At 40.0% G+C, this 16,533-nt stretch overlaps 1 protein-coding gene across 7 annotated transcripts in view; it reads right to left on the bottom strand.

Annotated features, from left to right (window-relative positions):
- Positions 1-16,533, bottom strand: part of BICRAL (BICRA like chromatin remodeling complex associated protein) — a 45,854-nt gene that overhangs the window by 11,791 nt on the left and 17,530 nt on the right. For 6 of the 7 annotated variants that reach the window (XM_059469443.1, XM_059469444.1, XM_059469441.1 and 3 more), the window contains 4 exons: positions 9,195-9,243; positions 6,336-6,384; positions 6,186-6,254; positions 475-2,178 (listed from right to left, as the gene is read on the bottom strand). In XM_059469443.1, the coding sequence (XP_059325426.1) occupies positions 475-2,178; positions 6,186-6,254; positions 6,336-6,384; positions 9,195-9,238 (1,866 nt within the window). In that variant the 5' untranslated portion in view covers positions 9,239-9,243. Of the gene's footprint in view, positions 1-474; positions 2,179-6,185; positions 6,255-6,335; positions 6,385-9,194; positions 9,244-16,533 lie in introns of those variants that run through there. The other variant, XM_059469446.1, reaches the window with a different exon arrangement.

Here is a 16,533-nt window from a genome sequence, read left to right as displayed (position 1 = left end):
AAGCACCAATATGATAAATAACAAAAGAAAGCCCAAGAAGCCTTTTCATCTCTAATTTCATTAAGTCAGACTTTGAAAATGCATAGGTTTTAGGGAGGTCAAAAGATTTTTAAGTGCTAAGAATGAACCTGAGCCTTTACATCTAGCCTATGGTAAGGTTTACAGGAGAGCCTGCAATTGTATAAACTTACAATGCCCACTCCTTTAAACAGGAGCAGACAAATTAATGCCAAGCACTTCTGAAAATAATACTATAAATCACCAACAAAATCTTTGGGATTAATCAAAGTGGCAGAGTTGTTCACTGATTTAGAAAATACCATGTGAAATGACAATTCTGGGTTACAGTAACTTTTAGCAGCTCCACAGTATTTGTAACAATACAAACTAGCAAAATTACCATTCTGTGTATTAGCCAATTTTAGCACAGCTTAGAAGCTTTTCTTTGGCTACATTCTCAGGCAGCTTTCCTACCTGACCAAAGGCAAACTGTTGCTGTGTTACTCCCACAGACGTGTGACTGAAGGTGCTGACAGACTTGGAGGAGGATGCTGGAAGACGATGCGACGCGCTGACGGCAACCTGAGCTCTGTTCTGGCCCAGCTGATCCCCCGTGAAGTTCCCTCCCGACGCGACAGACTGAACGGATGCTCCCAGGCTGGGGAGCACGGAACCAGAAGAACTGGCAGCAGCAAATCGACCAGAAGCTGGCATACTTGAGGCTGTGGACTGCCCAGGTGACATGGTGGTGAAACTCGACCTGCCTTGGGAAACGTTCGCTTGGCTGGGTGACAAATGCAACACCGTTGGCGACGCCTGCTGCAGTGGCACTTGTCCACCAACAATTTGGGAAGTTCCATGATTTACTATAACTTGGTTTCCAGGAGCTGTGAATGTCTGGCCAGAAACAAGCTGAACAGCTGTGTTCTGATTATTCAGCATCTGTCCTGAATACGATTGGTTGGCTCTTAGCATGTTTGTAGAGTTCCTGTTGAGCATTACGTGCTCAGCAGACACTTGGCCGGGAACCAGCTGGGAAGGCTGAGTCTGAAGAAGTTGTCCATTTATGGCCTGGACATGATGAACTGAATTAGAATTAACAGACAAACTTGTAGGTATGAGAAACTGGTTTTGAGGTGCGTGAGGCTGTCCCATAGGAGAATGGATAACAATACTACCTCCAGCATTGCTAACTGTCTGAGGTGTAACTGATTTTCTTGTATTTTGTTGTTGATTAACAATATTAACAGACATATGAGGACCAACTACTGAACTTTGAGGTGAGTTTGCAGAAGCAAATGGAATCCCTTGCTGTACATGATGTTGCTGTATTCCCAAGTTATTCACATTGTAAGCAGTCTGCTGACCCATCTGAATAGGCTTTGGTTGGATATTAATAGGAACTTTGTTAGAGTTTGGTGCCAAACCCCTTTGAATGATGATATTATGGACAGGCAATGAAGTCTGAAAATTTGTGCTGTTAAATGGAACAGTTACAGGTTGTGCTACGGGACTTGAATTTGAGTTACTGAACAGCGAGTTCCCATTTGGAGTTTGTCTATGGACCAAGAGGCCACTGCTCATGTTTGCAGGTGTTTGCTGACCATTGCCTTTCAGTATTATCTGAGATCCATCGAGGTTATTGATGGTCATCATGGAAGGTTGATTACTAAATGAACCAATCAGCTGTATCTGCCCAGAACCACTAATCTGGCTGCTATTAGACAAATGCTGGCCGGGAACACTAATTCCGACGTGTTGCATAAAGCCATGTTGCACACCAACTGTATTGCTTGCAAAAGATGCTCCAACAGGTTGCTGTACCACTTGAGTAACTCCTATAGGTTGCAATGTCTGACCTGAGTAATTAGAAACATTAGAAGCCTGAGTAAAGGATGCTGATGAAGAAGGATGAAGCTGAGCTTGTGCAAACTGTTGGCTAGAACCTACACTGGCATCCAAATATGCCTCTTCCGCCAAAGTCTGTTCAGTAATATTGGCCTCCTGCAAGGACTTCTGAAGAATATCAAAAGGCTGATCCTCAGTAAGATCAGGTAAAGGAGAAGACACAAGTTCATCTTCAAGAAACTGAAGGCTACTGGACAGCTGCAGTCCATCACTAGGCCCCTCTCCAAGCTGACCACTTACACCTTTTACAGACGACTTAGGATCAGTGTTCTGAAATGCAAAACAAGAAGTAAATCACTTTCAGAAACTCCAGTATTTGCCTTGTTTCCTCATTAGTTATTTTTTCATGCAAGCAAACTTTTTACACAGCATTATACAGGATGATGTTGATCCCATACAGTGAGCCAGCACAAACAGATCATGGATACCCCACTCACACCCTCAGACTGCTGGAGAGGCTTCTCTCCTTTCCCTTCTCAAATCTCTCAATACACAGCACTTAGCTCTGCAGCTGCACTGTTTCAAGAGGACATGAAACGCTCTCTAAGTGCCATTTTCCCTTCCTCAAGCTGAGCACTCTACTGACAAAAGGATAAAAGAAACGAGGAGGGAAAACACCTCCACTCTAATTCGGTTTAGGGCAAGGCTTCAGTAGCAACAGTAGAAGCAGAGAAAAGGCAGAAGAAAGCTTTTCTTCCACCGACTTCTACCAAACAAGATTCGCCTCCAAAATCCTATCAGCATTTCTATAATCACTTGGTGCAAACCAGTGACCATTTCATAATGTTAAGGCATTATGCAAATTCCTTGTTTAAAAAAATTTTAGAAACAAGGGAGTAAAAAAAAAAGTGTTACAGACTGTGGTTTATGCTCATAAAAAGATTACTGAGAACTATAAACATTGGAACTACCACAAATATTAAATGGCACCTTTAACAAAAAAAATCAGTCAAATCCACATCCATTAATACCGTGATAAGGAAAATCAAAACCTATTTACTCTGGCCTACTGTCAAGATTTTCCTAAAACAAAGTTCTGTCCAGAAACTCTAGATAACAAAAGCATCATGTTTCTGAAGATGGAATGACAAATTTAAATGCATAATAATACTCATGATAGTTTTAAGTTAGGCAAAGTACAACTTTCTAAATTGCATGATCACATCTCAGCTATTCAGAAGGAACAACCAGTTTCTTTGTAGGTCAGGATAAATGGAAACTGTGGGTGTGCAATTATCAGTTACACTCATACTCTGAGCCTTCACTCCTTGAAGGTCATAGACGCTTGTTTCCACCTCATGTAAACTGTGTGAAGATACTGCAAGCCGTAATTATCACATGCAATGATGTCCCCACCCTAACTTCAGTTCCCCAAGCATACTTATTCAGAATTTTACCCCAATCTGTTTCTCAAAAAAAAAACCAGTGTATTTTCTGAAACTTCAGTCATGTTTTAAAATATTACAAGATTTTTCTTAAGATTAGATAAAATATTGTCAAGTTACAACTATTTAACTACAGCAAGCTTTAAACATTTATGTTAATAGAGGAATTAAACCACTGTTCAAATGTCTCAGTGTCTGAACCTCAGGAACACCTAAAGCTACAAATCATGTTCTCAACTGTACCTAGCTACCACTGGGCAGAGTAAAAAGGAATCACTAATTAGGCCATAATTAGGACTCTTACTCTCAGGTTCAGAGGGATTCCCTATTGCATCTCTAAGTTGTCCCCAAGTAAATGACCAAACTGAAATGTTTTACAACTGTGTAACCTAAACAGTCCCAGTAATGCTATTCCAGTTAGTACAAACAATACAACTATTACTACTACCAATAATAACACTAATAATATGATTAATAGCTTAAAACTCTCCCACTGGAACAGAGAATGCCAAGTTTCATTCCCTGCTCCCAGGACTATTTAACATTAGAAAATAATTTTATATGCAAAAACTGTAACCTTCCAAGTTAACATCTGAATCATTACTGTCCAGATTGAGAAGAGCCATGCAGAATGCCACGCTAATTTCAAGAAGAAACCAAAGCCTCTGCAGCTTCACAAATGTGCTTCCCAAGAAGAAGAGCTTATTCTCACTGGCTCCATGAATATTCTGCTCTCTTATGCTGTCCTATTTTACTGTAACAGGAGAATGGAAGCAGCCACCCAGTACAAGCCAGGTAACAGGGCAACGGCAGGGAAAGCCTCTCATGACAACAGCCACAGGAAACCGACCTGGAATCAGCAGAGGTGGTACAGACTCAACTCAGGGAAGGTTGGGATGGGGCATGGGGGCCAGTGAAAGGGAGTGGGAAGAGTGCTTTCTTTTCCTTCAGTCAGCAGGAACTTCATTTTGCTTGTGTTAGGTGTTGGCTGAGCCTGCTTACCCACTGAGGCACTGAACCTCGACACTGAATTTGTAAACTCTGCCACTGAAAGGCTGAGACAGGCAGCAAGACAGTCAATCCTACTTCATGGCAGCAATTCTGAATATATACAAAGACAGAACTTTCAGTATCTGCAAAAACTTTAATGGCAAAAGCCTCAGAACCGTTCAACTTTTCAGGTGTCCCATTTTATAAGCATGGACTATGAAACCATCTGTTTATGGTAACACTTGGTCCTTCCCAATGAACTGTAAGAATCTGTATTTGTAATCAAGTCATTCTTCACCTACATCAGCACAGGGCTCTCACAGGAGGGAGGAGGGAAGACAAGATGGCATTGGTGCTCCTTGTGAGATATAAAAGGATGAGGACAGAGCATGCTGAACATCAAACTGCAGTATGTCATCCAAGGAACATGTACTAGAAATCCCCACTCCTCTGATCACCTGCCTTCTAGATTACTTACCCCAAATTTCACACACCAGAAAGCTCTTAGCTTTCACCAAGTATTTTACTGCTTCCAACTGCTACTCCCACCTTGTCCAGAATCTCCCACTGCCCCTCAAAATTACTCAAGGAAACTCACTTTCTGAAAATACACCTGAAACACCTGACTCCTGCCCACCTAGTCATGCTCATCAGAAGGATGCCTACAAGGAACAACTAGGAAGTCTAGGCTATGACAAATGCATGTCATGTCACCCTTTTTCCCCCAAACCAGTTTTTTTCTTAGGATAAGTAAGAAACCCCACCTCTGCCAGTGCTACATACAGACAGTCTGCTAATGGCCACAGCCTGGTACCAAGTGAAAGCCACTGTTCCCCATCAGCTGAAAATTGGGCATGCCCTGTTCCTCTTGGTACCCTACTCCCTCACCATTATCTCAACCAGCTTGTCTTACACCCCTGTGCCTACAGGAAAGTCACTACTTCTCCACACACAGATTAATAGTTTTCAGAATTTCTGCATGCCAATTATTTAAGTCTACAAGTGTATCCATGTATCTGTTATGAAAATGAGGTAAACAGATAAGGTAACAGTACCACAGAAAGAGGAATTACCAAGAAAATCCTATTCTATGTATTCAAATAACTTAATTGTGGGATTAACAATTCAGTTGTTTTTAAAAACACACAAATGAAACCAAAGAAATGTGAATCTGAAGGGATCTCTTAAGTCCTCCAGTCCAATGTTCAATCAAAGCATGACTCCCACCCACACTAGAGCCTTGAATTTATCACCAAGGATTGGGATTCCACGACCTCATTGTGTGAAACGTGGTCCAGGGCTGCACAACATTCCTGGCAAGAAGGAACACTGAAGACCTCTTGCAACACCTAATGAATTTAAAGCAACTTCCCTAACACTGAAGTTACAGGAAGGACACATCCAAAGTTACCTCCTGAGTCTAAAAAAAAAAAAATACAAAAAGCAAAAAAAAAAAAACAAAAACCAACTCACTCATTAATTTAAAGAAAACCTGTCAGCTCAGAATCTGCATAAACTAAGAAACAAAAGGGATTCTAACATACACAGAGAGCATATGAATGACTAACTTTCAAGGTCTATCTTTGAGCACTACTACTCCTACATTCACTAAAGCCACAAATGCAGTTTACTGAAGAATTACACCAGAGAGCATTTTCACTGCTCAGCAAGTTGCTTTACATATTTACAAAACACATCCCAACAGTGCAGTATTTTTCAATTAATTCTCCACTGCAATACTTAAAATATTAACAGCACAAGATAGGTTCTATGTCAGTATTCAGAGCTTTCACATGAAAAAGCTGAAACCCACATCTGCTTCATTCAGTTTTATGAAGCCAAGCAAAGCCATACAAAGCATGCAATCTCAATACTAATGTCATTTATCTCCTGAGCACTTACATTGGAGTTGGCGAAAATTGAATTTGAGTTGGCTACAGAATATTCTGCATTAGTCAAGTCTTCATTGCTCTGGTAAAAGACAAAAATAATGTTTAGAACTAATACAGTCAATTAAGTTTATCTATGTCTAATACACAGCAATGTACTTACAGATTTACTACTAGGTCCATGTAGAAAATAATTCAGCGCTTGTGGGTCCCTGAAGGGGGGAAAAAAATAAAGACATTTAACACTTTTTGGAAGTCCTTTTTACTAATGAGGCTAATTTAATTAAGCCACATACTGTACTCATGTAAATCAGGGTTCTAGTAAAAACACATCTTTCATTGAACCCAATGCAAAGCTGAAAGTTTGTGTCATCTGGGGCTCTGTGTTTCTGTATCAGCACAACCTCCAGATGCTGATCATTTCTGCTGCCATTGTAACAAGGCATTTCAAGCAAATGAACTATGTTGATCACAAAATTTTAGCTGCACTCTACTATATTTCCCTTTATGAGGGTGATACTCATATTCTCTTAAAAAACATGGTATTTTATGACAGCACACAGTACAAAAACTAAGGAATACACTACCACCAAATAATGTGAGAACTAAAACAGGTACCACCTCTTCTACAGCTAAACTGTAATGCCTTGTTTAGCTAGCATCTAGTAGGGTATTTACAAATCTGATTCTTTGATGGGTTTTCTGTCACCTTTGACACAAGTTAATAAAAATTTATGATTGCCAGAGTAACAGTCCCCTCATGAAGAAAAAGTGGCACCTTTTCCAAGTGAAACCAACCATAGAAATAATTGACTAAATATTATGAATTTCAGTGTATTTAATTAACTTAGCACTACCACTAAACAAAACTCCTATTAAAAATGTAGTTGGATAGAATGAGTGTCAGAAATTCAAACAAATACAAATACATTAATTTAGCTGTATGCATAGAACAAGTGAAAAGAATACAAGGCCGTGTTACATGGGATTATTATAATGCAATAATTATACAGCATTTCCCTTAGCATAAGGAGTAAATTGACATGGGTTTCTCTGATTTTTAAAACATGTTCATTGATTAACAAGTAATAATGAAACATTTTTTAGAAGCAGGCGATTATCATGTAAAAAAGCAGTAACTAAAAATGTCTCCTTCTTGCTTGATGGTCCTAGAAAATAAAGATGCATAAAGTCAAAGATCTTTCAAGCTCACAACTACTCTCCTAGAAGGACAAACACACCTCTACTCCCTTTTTTTTCTGAAAAAAAAAAACCTGTGTTCATGGGTTTACAAAAGACATGACAGTACTTGGCAGGAACTTTATTGTACTATTATGCTTACAATATTGAAGTGGTTACATATATTTTGAAACAAATGTCATTTTCATAGTAGATTTCACAGAATTTCAAAAATTAAGGAGCACAGAACTTATGATCTCATATAGGGTTGTATTATGCTCATGAGTTTTATCAGTAAAATAACCAGGCCATTAATACTAATCACCCTCACTGTCCTCCAATCGTGCAAAATGCAATTAAAAATTAAGAACACTTCATAACCTTAAATATTGTCTTTAGTACGGAAGGAATTTTAAATGGCACTTACCAAATCACAGATCAGTTTAAAAAAAAAAGTTTTCTATTCTTCTAGATGCTTAAGACAATAATTGCTGCCAGGAGCAACAAGAACACTGTAATTTTCACACAAACACTCATCTGTATAGAGAGCACTTCATTTTCTGGACCACCTGTGATCTTGTAGCAGGATCCTCATGATTCAAGCTCATGACAGAGCACTTAATTGTCCCATGATCATCTTTATGCTCATGTTCCAAGCAGGAAGTGTTTTCACATGGCCACAATCAGTAACCTCTCACAACAGTTACCCCACAGAATGTAACTGAGCCTTCACAGGAACTGCTTCTGCTACTGCATCCAGAGCAACCCTCAAACTACAGCAGCCACTCTGAGGCTGTTTTGGTCTTTCTGAAGTTACAGCTCTCACTGGTTTCACTGGAAGTTTTCAGGTGTGTAAGAAAGGTAAAAAGCCTAATTATTTCCTACACTTAGTAAAAAATTCTCATGTGAACTGGGAATGATCTTTTAGCAGGAGCTATGGGATTGATATTGGTCTAATTTCTAGCAGAGTTTGAACAAAGTATTGGGCATGAAAAGTTCAATTCTCTTCTTGTGTTTTATATGCATTTATAGCATATTATCTGTTCCTGAATACTGACACAAATGATAGCCAAAGGAAGGCAACTTGTCACATATACAATCCACACAAAACTTGTTCAAGCTTCAGCTATCCCAATTACTTTTGGAGATTGCCACATAGAACTACATAACTCCATATAAATCTGTTATGGAAATAAGGGGAGGGGGCTACAAAAAACCCACCAACAACACATATGTCCATTCAAAGTCCCTGATTCTATTAAAATCAACCATCTTTGACCAAAATGCTGGTAAATTCTTTGTTGTGAAGAGGAAACAGTACAGAGAGCTATTCTTTTTTCCTAACATTTAGATGCCAATGTGTATTGCTAGTAGAAATGAAATATTTAAGTATTCCAAATTCAGGAAAAAATAATTTTACTCTTCACTTAAAATACAAGCCTAGTATTAAAAAATTATCTAGTCCCATGACTCAAAAATATTGACATCTTTGAGGATGTGTTTAAAAAAAGTTATTTGCTATGAAGTTTGCAGTAGCAGTAACATGCATCAACACTGATCTGGTATTAGCACTACCTGAGAAGAGAATCCATTCTCCAAGAACACACATTCCTTAGCCTCTCCTGAGAAGAATGTCAGCAAGTGGACTGTCAGCTTGTATCCACTGGCATTAAAGGCTTTGCACTCCACACATCTCCACGTGGAAGACATGAAGCATGTCAGCTCATTTCACTGCAAGTCACCTCATCTTTAGACAATACCAAGACAGAATCACCTTCTAGAAGATGATTTTGCAAAATTATGATTCCCAACTTTTGTGCAACAACTCTTGTGGAAAACTTACCCAATAAGATCAAGGAGACAGGATTCATCATCATCATCATCCATGACAACTAGAATAAAGGAGAAGGTGGATATTTGATATGTATCACACAAAAGTTTGTTTTCAACAACAAAACCAATTTGGAATATCTTAGTATTTTTATTAAACAATTTAAGAAGTTGACAGTTGTCTACTATTGACAAAGTTTTTAAGTACTACAGATGTCTGCTGATTTATATCAAAATCAAATTCAGTTACATGCAAAGATTTACAAAATGCAATGTTTTACCATCCAGGGAGTTTTTAGAATTTGAAATCAGAGAAAGACAAATGATTAACCAAACTGATTAAAAATAACTTCTACAACTTAAAGAAGTAAAAATATCAACACTGAATGCAATCTAAGACTCCAATTAAAATGCTTCTATAGGAATTTATTCCCAGCTAATCCCAGAGAGGGAATAACTAAGCACTACAGAGCCTACAAAAACTGTTACAAATTAGTGGCTGTAGCCACTAATTTGAGCAGCCAAAAAGGTAAACAAACTTAGGTCAATGTCACAAGGATGCTGCTACAGTCTAGAATCAAAACCATAGCCAAAACATGACTAAGCATTAAAACAAACACTGTTTTCTAACAGACCTTTCTTAGCAAAAGCTAAGTGTCAGTGTGGCCACTTCCAGTTTCTCCTCAGCAATATTCAGGAGAGCACTTAAACTTGAGTTTAACAGTACAGAGTTCTGACAGCCCCTTTAGCAATGGGTAGGGAGGGAATTCATGCGCCCTGCCCAACCTGAGGGCAACTACCAAATGCAGAGCACTTTAAGCCTCACAGTGTCACAACCACCAACTCCTCACACACTGCCCACTCCATCAGGGACTGCTGCACCACAAAGTCTCACACTCACTCTCCCCTCCAACTGCTGCTCCTTCAAAGCTTCTGTTTGCATATTCTGGGCTCTCCTATTCATCCCAGACTATCATCCCTCTTGCCCATAACTGTGAGGATCCCATCTAATCCACCAGTTCAAATACCAACTGATGTTATTGTTACCAAAACTTCTTGGTACCCCAGCTTCCTTGAAGTTATCCAATCTCATATTTAGCATATTTTCTACTCACATCAAGTTGATCATTGCATTCCATGCTTGTTTCTTTCTCAAATTCCCTTTAAAGTTGTGCTGTCATACTTATCACTCAAATGTTATAACACAGTTTTGGCTTTAATTCGTTCTGCTCTCTCTCTTATTTCTTGACAAATAGAAACTTACTGTCCCTGACCAGATCCACATGAGTCATTCCTCATCCTGATCTCCATAATGATTAAACACTGACGGGACTGAAGCACCTGCTATACAAGAGACTGAGAGCACCAGGACTGTTCTGCCTGAGGAACAGAAAACCATGGGGGAATCCTTATCTTGTACATAAATACCTGGTGGGGGAGTGTTAAGAATACAGAGACAAATATTTCTCAGTGATACCCAGGCAATGAACAAGAGGCAAAGGGCACAAATCAAAACAAAATAAACCAAAAAGTCCATGTAGACAAAAGAAAAAACTTTTTTAAAACTCTGAGGGTAGCCAAATACTGGCACAAGTTTTTCAGCAAGGTAATGGAGTCTCCATCCTTGGAGATACCCAGGGCACAGCTGGACCACAGCCTTGACCTGCGTGCTCTGACCCTGAGCAGCCTGCTCTGGTTGAGTCTGCTCTGAGCAGGACAGGGGATAACGTGATCTCCACATATTCATTCCCACCTTGGCTGTCCTGTGATTCTGTAACCTCTTTCCTGAAGGTTTTCTATACTCTACTGGTTCTGAAAATAGCTTATATTGCACACTAGCAGAGGTACTGTGTCCTCTATACTGCAGAGCCTGGATTTTGTCTGTCTCTGTGCTTTAGCTTACAGTGATGGTGAAGCAGAAATGGAGTGCATGTCAGTGTGAGGATTATTCAGTATCATCTCTCAGGGAGGACAGAAAAACAAAGTATATTAAAGAGAACTACCTCAATGTTGACAAAAATCAGCATTCAGGAGGTGACTATTAAGAAAAGCAATTTCTCCCATGATTCAGCAACCCAGCTGCTTACTCTTGCATAGAGCCACCAGCTTGAGCACTGATATTGCAATTCAATGCTAAGCAAATGGCATGACATAGTATGATGTCAGGAAATTTAAATATAAATGTGTACTACTAAGAATAAATTAATAAGCAATTAGCATTCTGTTTTAACTGTAGTGATAGTACTACTTACAGAAAGCTGTTATTTCCTTTAACTGCTGAAAGCATACCCATGTCTCAAGAACAAGGTTCCAAAGTCTCCTAGCTAACCAAAAGCAAAAATTTATACAAAATTACCCTTGTTTTCACACTGCAAACCTACTTTTGTATATCCCAACCCATGTGTCTGTGGAAATACTGACAGCATTATTTAAACATCATAAAATGTCTTTCCTTTACATAACCAAATATTATCCATGATTTTATCATAATAAGGGTTCACTATTAGCTGAAGTGATACCACAGAGCTTTCTTCAATTAATACTCTGGAGGTATTAAAACAACTGACACAAATTAAGATAAACTTGTTAAATTCACTGAATTCTTCAAAATTTGCATAGAATGATCAGAAGGAAAATAAAATGCATGTACACACTGGTGTCAGAAAATCCTAACAGCAATACATAATCTTCACTATTACACCCACTACTGAACATACACTTGGCTTTACTAGCTAAATGTGATACAAGAAAAATCTACCCAACATACTGCAAACTCCTACAAGTTTATCCCAGATAATAAAGTTTTATTGTTCCACATGATGCCATATGGTGTGGGACATCCCTTTGGTCAGCTGGGGTCTGATCTGCTGACTATTTTCCTCCCAGCTTCTTTCACACCTCCAATCTCCTCACTGGTGGGGTGCTGTGAGAAGCTGAGAAGTCCCTGACTTGGTGCAAACACTGCTCAGCAACAACTAAAACATCAGTGTGTTATCAACTTTATTCTCATCCTAAATCCAAAACACAGCTACTAGAAAGAAAAGTAACTCTACCCCAGTCAAAACCAAGACAATATCCACCCCTTATTCTATTCCAAGGTCATCATGTCCCGGTCCCACACTTTCCAATGCATCCCACAAAATCACAACCACCTTTCCTGCCTTTTGCCATATATGCAGGCATACAGGCCCATAATCTATGGGCCACCCCTCTAAGATGTCCACTGAGTTCATTTAGTCCAGGACTTTGGGCTCCATCTGTCATATCATTCCTTCAAAGTGACAGAGATGGTAAATGCTGTTGGGATGATTACATGCTGAAATCTGGTTCATCACTGCTGTGCTTGTCTGGTTCCATCATTGCTGCTGCACTTTGCTCAGTTTCATCAGCACTCATTCTTCATGAATCTTACAGCAATACCATTGCCATGGCATAAGGCAACCAGTGATGAAATACAGCATTATACAGCACTTAACATCCTCATTGGTTGTTCTACCCCAAAATCAAATCCCCTTGAGTACACACCAGACTTCATCCCTCTGCATTACCCACTAAGTGCACCCAGGTGCTTGAGCAAATCCAATCCCATGGATGGGTCTACCTTTACCTGAGACAGGAAAAACCCAGACTGCCTTGCACAACACCATTTTCTGTGTGCACTATAGGAACTTTATCTACTTCTACAGGATGTTAAAGTTTTGATTGGGCAGGGCCAGCCCTTTTAGCAGATCCCCTATCCCAATGTCTGTATGTCCCCGTACCCCTTGCTCTCAGAGTGGCCTTGAACAGTCCATTGTGTTGTTGGATTTTCCCAGAGGCTGATGCATGATAGGGAAGAAGATATATCCAACTTTTATGCCTAGGAGTCCATGAGTTTGCTGTGAAAATGAGTCCTGTATGTCCTGTGGCTTCCATGTGCCAAATCCAGTCCAATAAACCTGGTAGTCAAACCTGGTAGTCCCCTTCCTTCACCCAGGTGGAGGCAGGGCCCCTCCAGTCCTGGTCACAGGATTTATTATTACAAACACAAATCAGCCCCCACACAGGCAGGGCAGCATGAGAAGCTGAAAAGGCCTTGGCTTAGTGCAAGCACTGCTTTGCAACAACTAAAACATCAGTGTGTTATTCTCAACCTAAAGCCAAAACACAGCACTGTTCCAGCCACTAGGAAGAAAATAACTTTGCTCCAGCCAAAACCAGGACACTGCAGGTTTAAATCTTTTTAACTAATGCCTATTTTCAACAAGGATTACCAAACGATTAGTGCCCTGTTAATTGCAGGAGAGCAACAGAGGCAGCAGCAAACAATCAGACAGAGTACTTGCATGCCCAAAAACAAATTCACCCAAAAGTAGTCATTGAGTCTACTTTGAAAAGTGGAATTTGAGCACCATGTGACCTTGACACAGATGATCATTTAGAAGTGTGTTAACAAAAGCAAGGCTGTCCTGAGGAATTTTCCTAAAACCTTTCCTATGGCACAAATGACAGAAAAGTTTGTCACTTTTTTTGCCAACTATCTTTTCTAGTTTTGTGTCCTCCTCACTGTTTGTTAACATACAGTGGGCCACAGCAATGAGTGATGTATGAAGTGGGTACAAACCATATTAAGCCATGAGAATTTGAAAATAAAATTTTCTACAATGAGTGAAATTAAAGAGTTATGAAGCCTGAACCAGTGGTCTTCAAAGCAGGATGTGTGCAAGAAAATCCAGTGGGGTGCAAGAAGAAATTATTAAAACTTCACTGGTATATGAAGTTGTAATATACACAAACATACTTGTGTATGCAAATTAATATAAATATATTGGGGACACATGCTCAAAAATCTTGCCAATAGGAGTGTGCAATCACAAACATCTGGAGACCATTGCCCTAGACCCTTAAACATTGATTCACTTCTATATTCGAATCAGTCTCTGGAGACTTCAGCCAGTGGAGGCTCTCGGTGAGGCTTGGCTGGGCCACTGGGACCCATCAATGCATCCAGGGCCCTGCCAAGAGCCCACACTAGAGAAAGCTGTGGAAAATACACTTTGGGAAGAGTCACACAAACTGCTGGAGCACTGTTACAATGCAGCCTAGGAAATATCTAATTATCAATACTACAGTGTCCTAAAAAAAGGCACAAAAAAAAATCTGCTTATAAGAAGTAGGCCAAATTCAGCCCTGCGGGTGCATCCAACTAATTTACAAAGGGCAATCCTCACTAATTAGTCACAACCCAGCACAGATATTCCCTGTAGCTTATTAGCAAAGCCCCTACCATTTTATTTCATACTTCTACCACACTGGTGAATACAAGATATATTTCAACTTGGATAACATGTACTTGTGCAAGAAGCCCTGCCTATCCCTTCTGGGAAATAACCGCAGTGCCCTTTATCACACGTTCCTGAACGGAACATAAGAGAAGTTGAAAGTAATAAAACTGACAAGGAAATCCCAGCTATGCAAGCCAGTCCTCTGGGAGACTCTTAGTACTTGGCCTTAAAGCCTCTGCCTTCATTTCAACACTCTGACCTACTACAGAGCAAAGAGCAATAGAAGATGAATAGAGCAGTCCTGCCCTCCTCTCATCCACCTTCCCTGGGTCAGCTCAAGGCTTTGAAGAGTCAGCTGGAAGAAAAACTGATCTGATAAAATACATTGATCTGTTTCAACTTAGGATGAGCTCCTTGATTGGTTCTGGCTTGCCACAGGGCTACAGCAGCACTAGTGCCAGCACAGGAGGGAATGAGGCAGGTGGAGAGTTAAACGCAGGGGAAGGCAGCAGTGCTTCAGTCAGCTTAAAGCACATGTGGGGCTGGAGCACACACTGAATACACACATCACCGCAGCGCAAGCAGTGGGCCAGGGGAGCGATTATTCCCTTTCCAGCAGCACTCTGAGCTCCCAGCTGAAATCTGCTGGGCTTTCACACACAGACACTGCTCTTAAGAATACAAAACAATGTGAAGGAGTCCAACAGAGTGCAAGTAAAATCATGTGCTCACATGAAGGAACTGCTTTTCTTAGGCCTGGACAACAGAAGGCAAACCCAGGTGCTACCTGCAGCCTGCTAAAAGGGAAACTAAGATGAGCCAAGCAGGTTGCCTCTCATCAGCACACAGCAAGGCACAAAGCAAGAGCCAAAACATGGAACACAACCCCAACCAGATGCAAGGAAAAACATTCACAAGCAAGAATGTTCAAGCAAGGGGTTGGAATCATCCTCTTTGGAAATTTTCAAAACACAAATGGCCCTGACCAACCTGTTCTAACTGTGAAGCTTCTTCTGCTTACAGCAGGGGGCAGGGCCAGGTAACCCCCAGGTAACTATCTTAAATTTTTAACCAACATGCTACACAATCCACAGTATCATATAACACATGCAGGGACTACAACCTGCAGTGCCATTAAAACCAGATTTGCCCAGAAGCAGTCCAACTATTCACACACTCTTCAGATACTAGCCATATTCTAAGAGCTGCAAATACTGGATTTTAAATTTACTCAAGTTATATTCCAGCTTGCAACAATAGAATTATTCTTCTTTCTCAAAGTCACTTATCATTTCATACAGCCTTAACAGATTGTTTCAGATACAAAGCAATAAACTTATTCTCACTTGCTGTAAAAAGCCCAAGCTAATGGATAGCTTAGAAGAGCAACATCTAGAACAATAATTTTCAAAAAGTGTGATACAATCCACATCAAACCTTGATAAGGCACACATAAATAAATCTATCTGCAGAACTGTTGGAAAAATCTAGACTCAAGAGTTTTGTGCAAATACATGAGATCAATTCCTGATTGGCAGCATGACTCCTTGGAGTGAACAGTGACCTTTGGAAATCGATGCTTTAGAGCAAGGCAATGACTGCTGTAGCTAAACCTTTATAATGGGAGATAATCAAACTGCACACAGGAACATCCCCAGCACCTGAAGCAATTACTGCTGGAGTTATGACATACACCCACTGATCCTCACAACTTCAGTATGCCTTTGTACACATCCTGTCAGCAGGAATTCTGACAAGATCTCTCTTGTGCTTTATAATGAACCTGTCCTAAAAGATCTTTTAAATTGTTCTGTTGCTCTATATCATTCTCCATTCAGAATTTTAATGTACAATCCCAACACAAGTATTGAATACCTGAAGAAATGCATTGCCACTGGAAAAACAATCAGCACAAGAACAAAACCAGAACAAATCAGTTACTGCAACAGTCACTGCAGAGAATGGTACTGCTGTGAATTGAGTGTGCTACATCAAATTCGTGGCGTTTTCATCCCTCACAACCTTTCTGAGCACGGAGTAAGATAACTCTATTTAACCCAATCCATCTCTTGCTAAATTACATAAAAG

This window comes from Ammospiza nelsoni, chromosome 3, assembly GCF_027579445.1.
Source record: "Ammospiza nelsoni isolate bAmmNel1 chromosome 3, bAmmNel1.pri, whole genome shotgun sequence".
NCBI lineage: Eukaryota > Metazoa > Chordata > Aves > Passeriformes > Passerellidae > Ammospiza > Ammospiza nelsoni.
The sequence above is the reverse complement of the archived record's forward strand: the minus strand, read 5'-3'. Positions and strand labels throughout refer to the sequence as shown.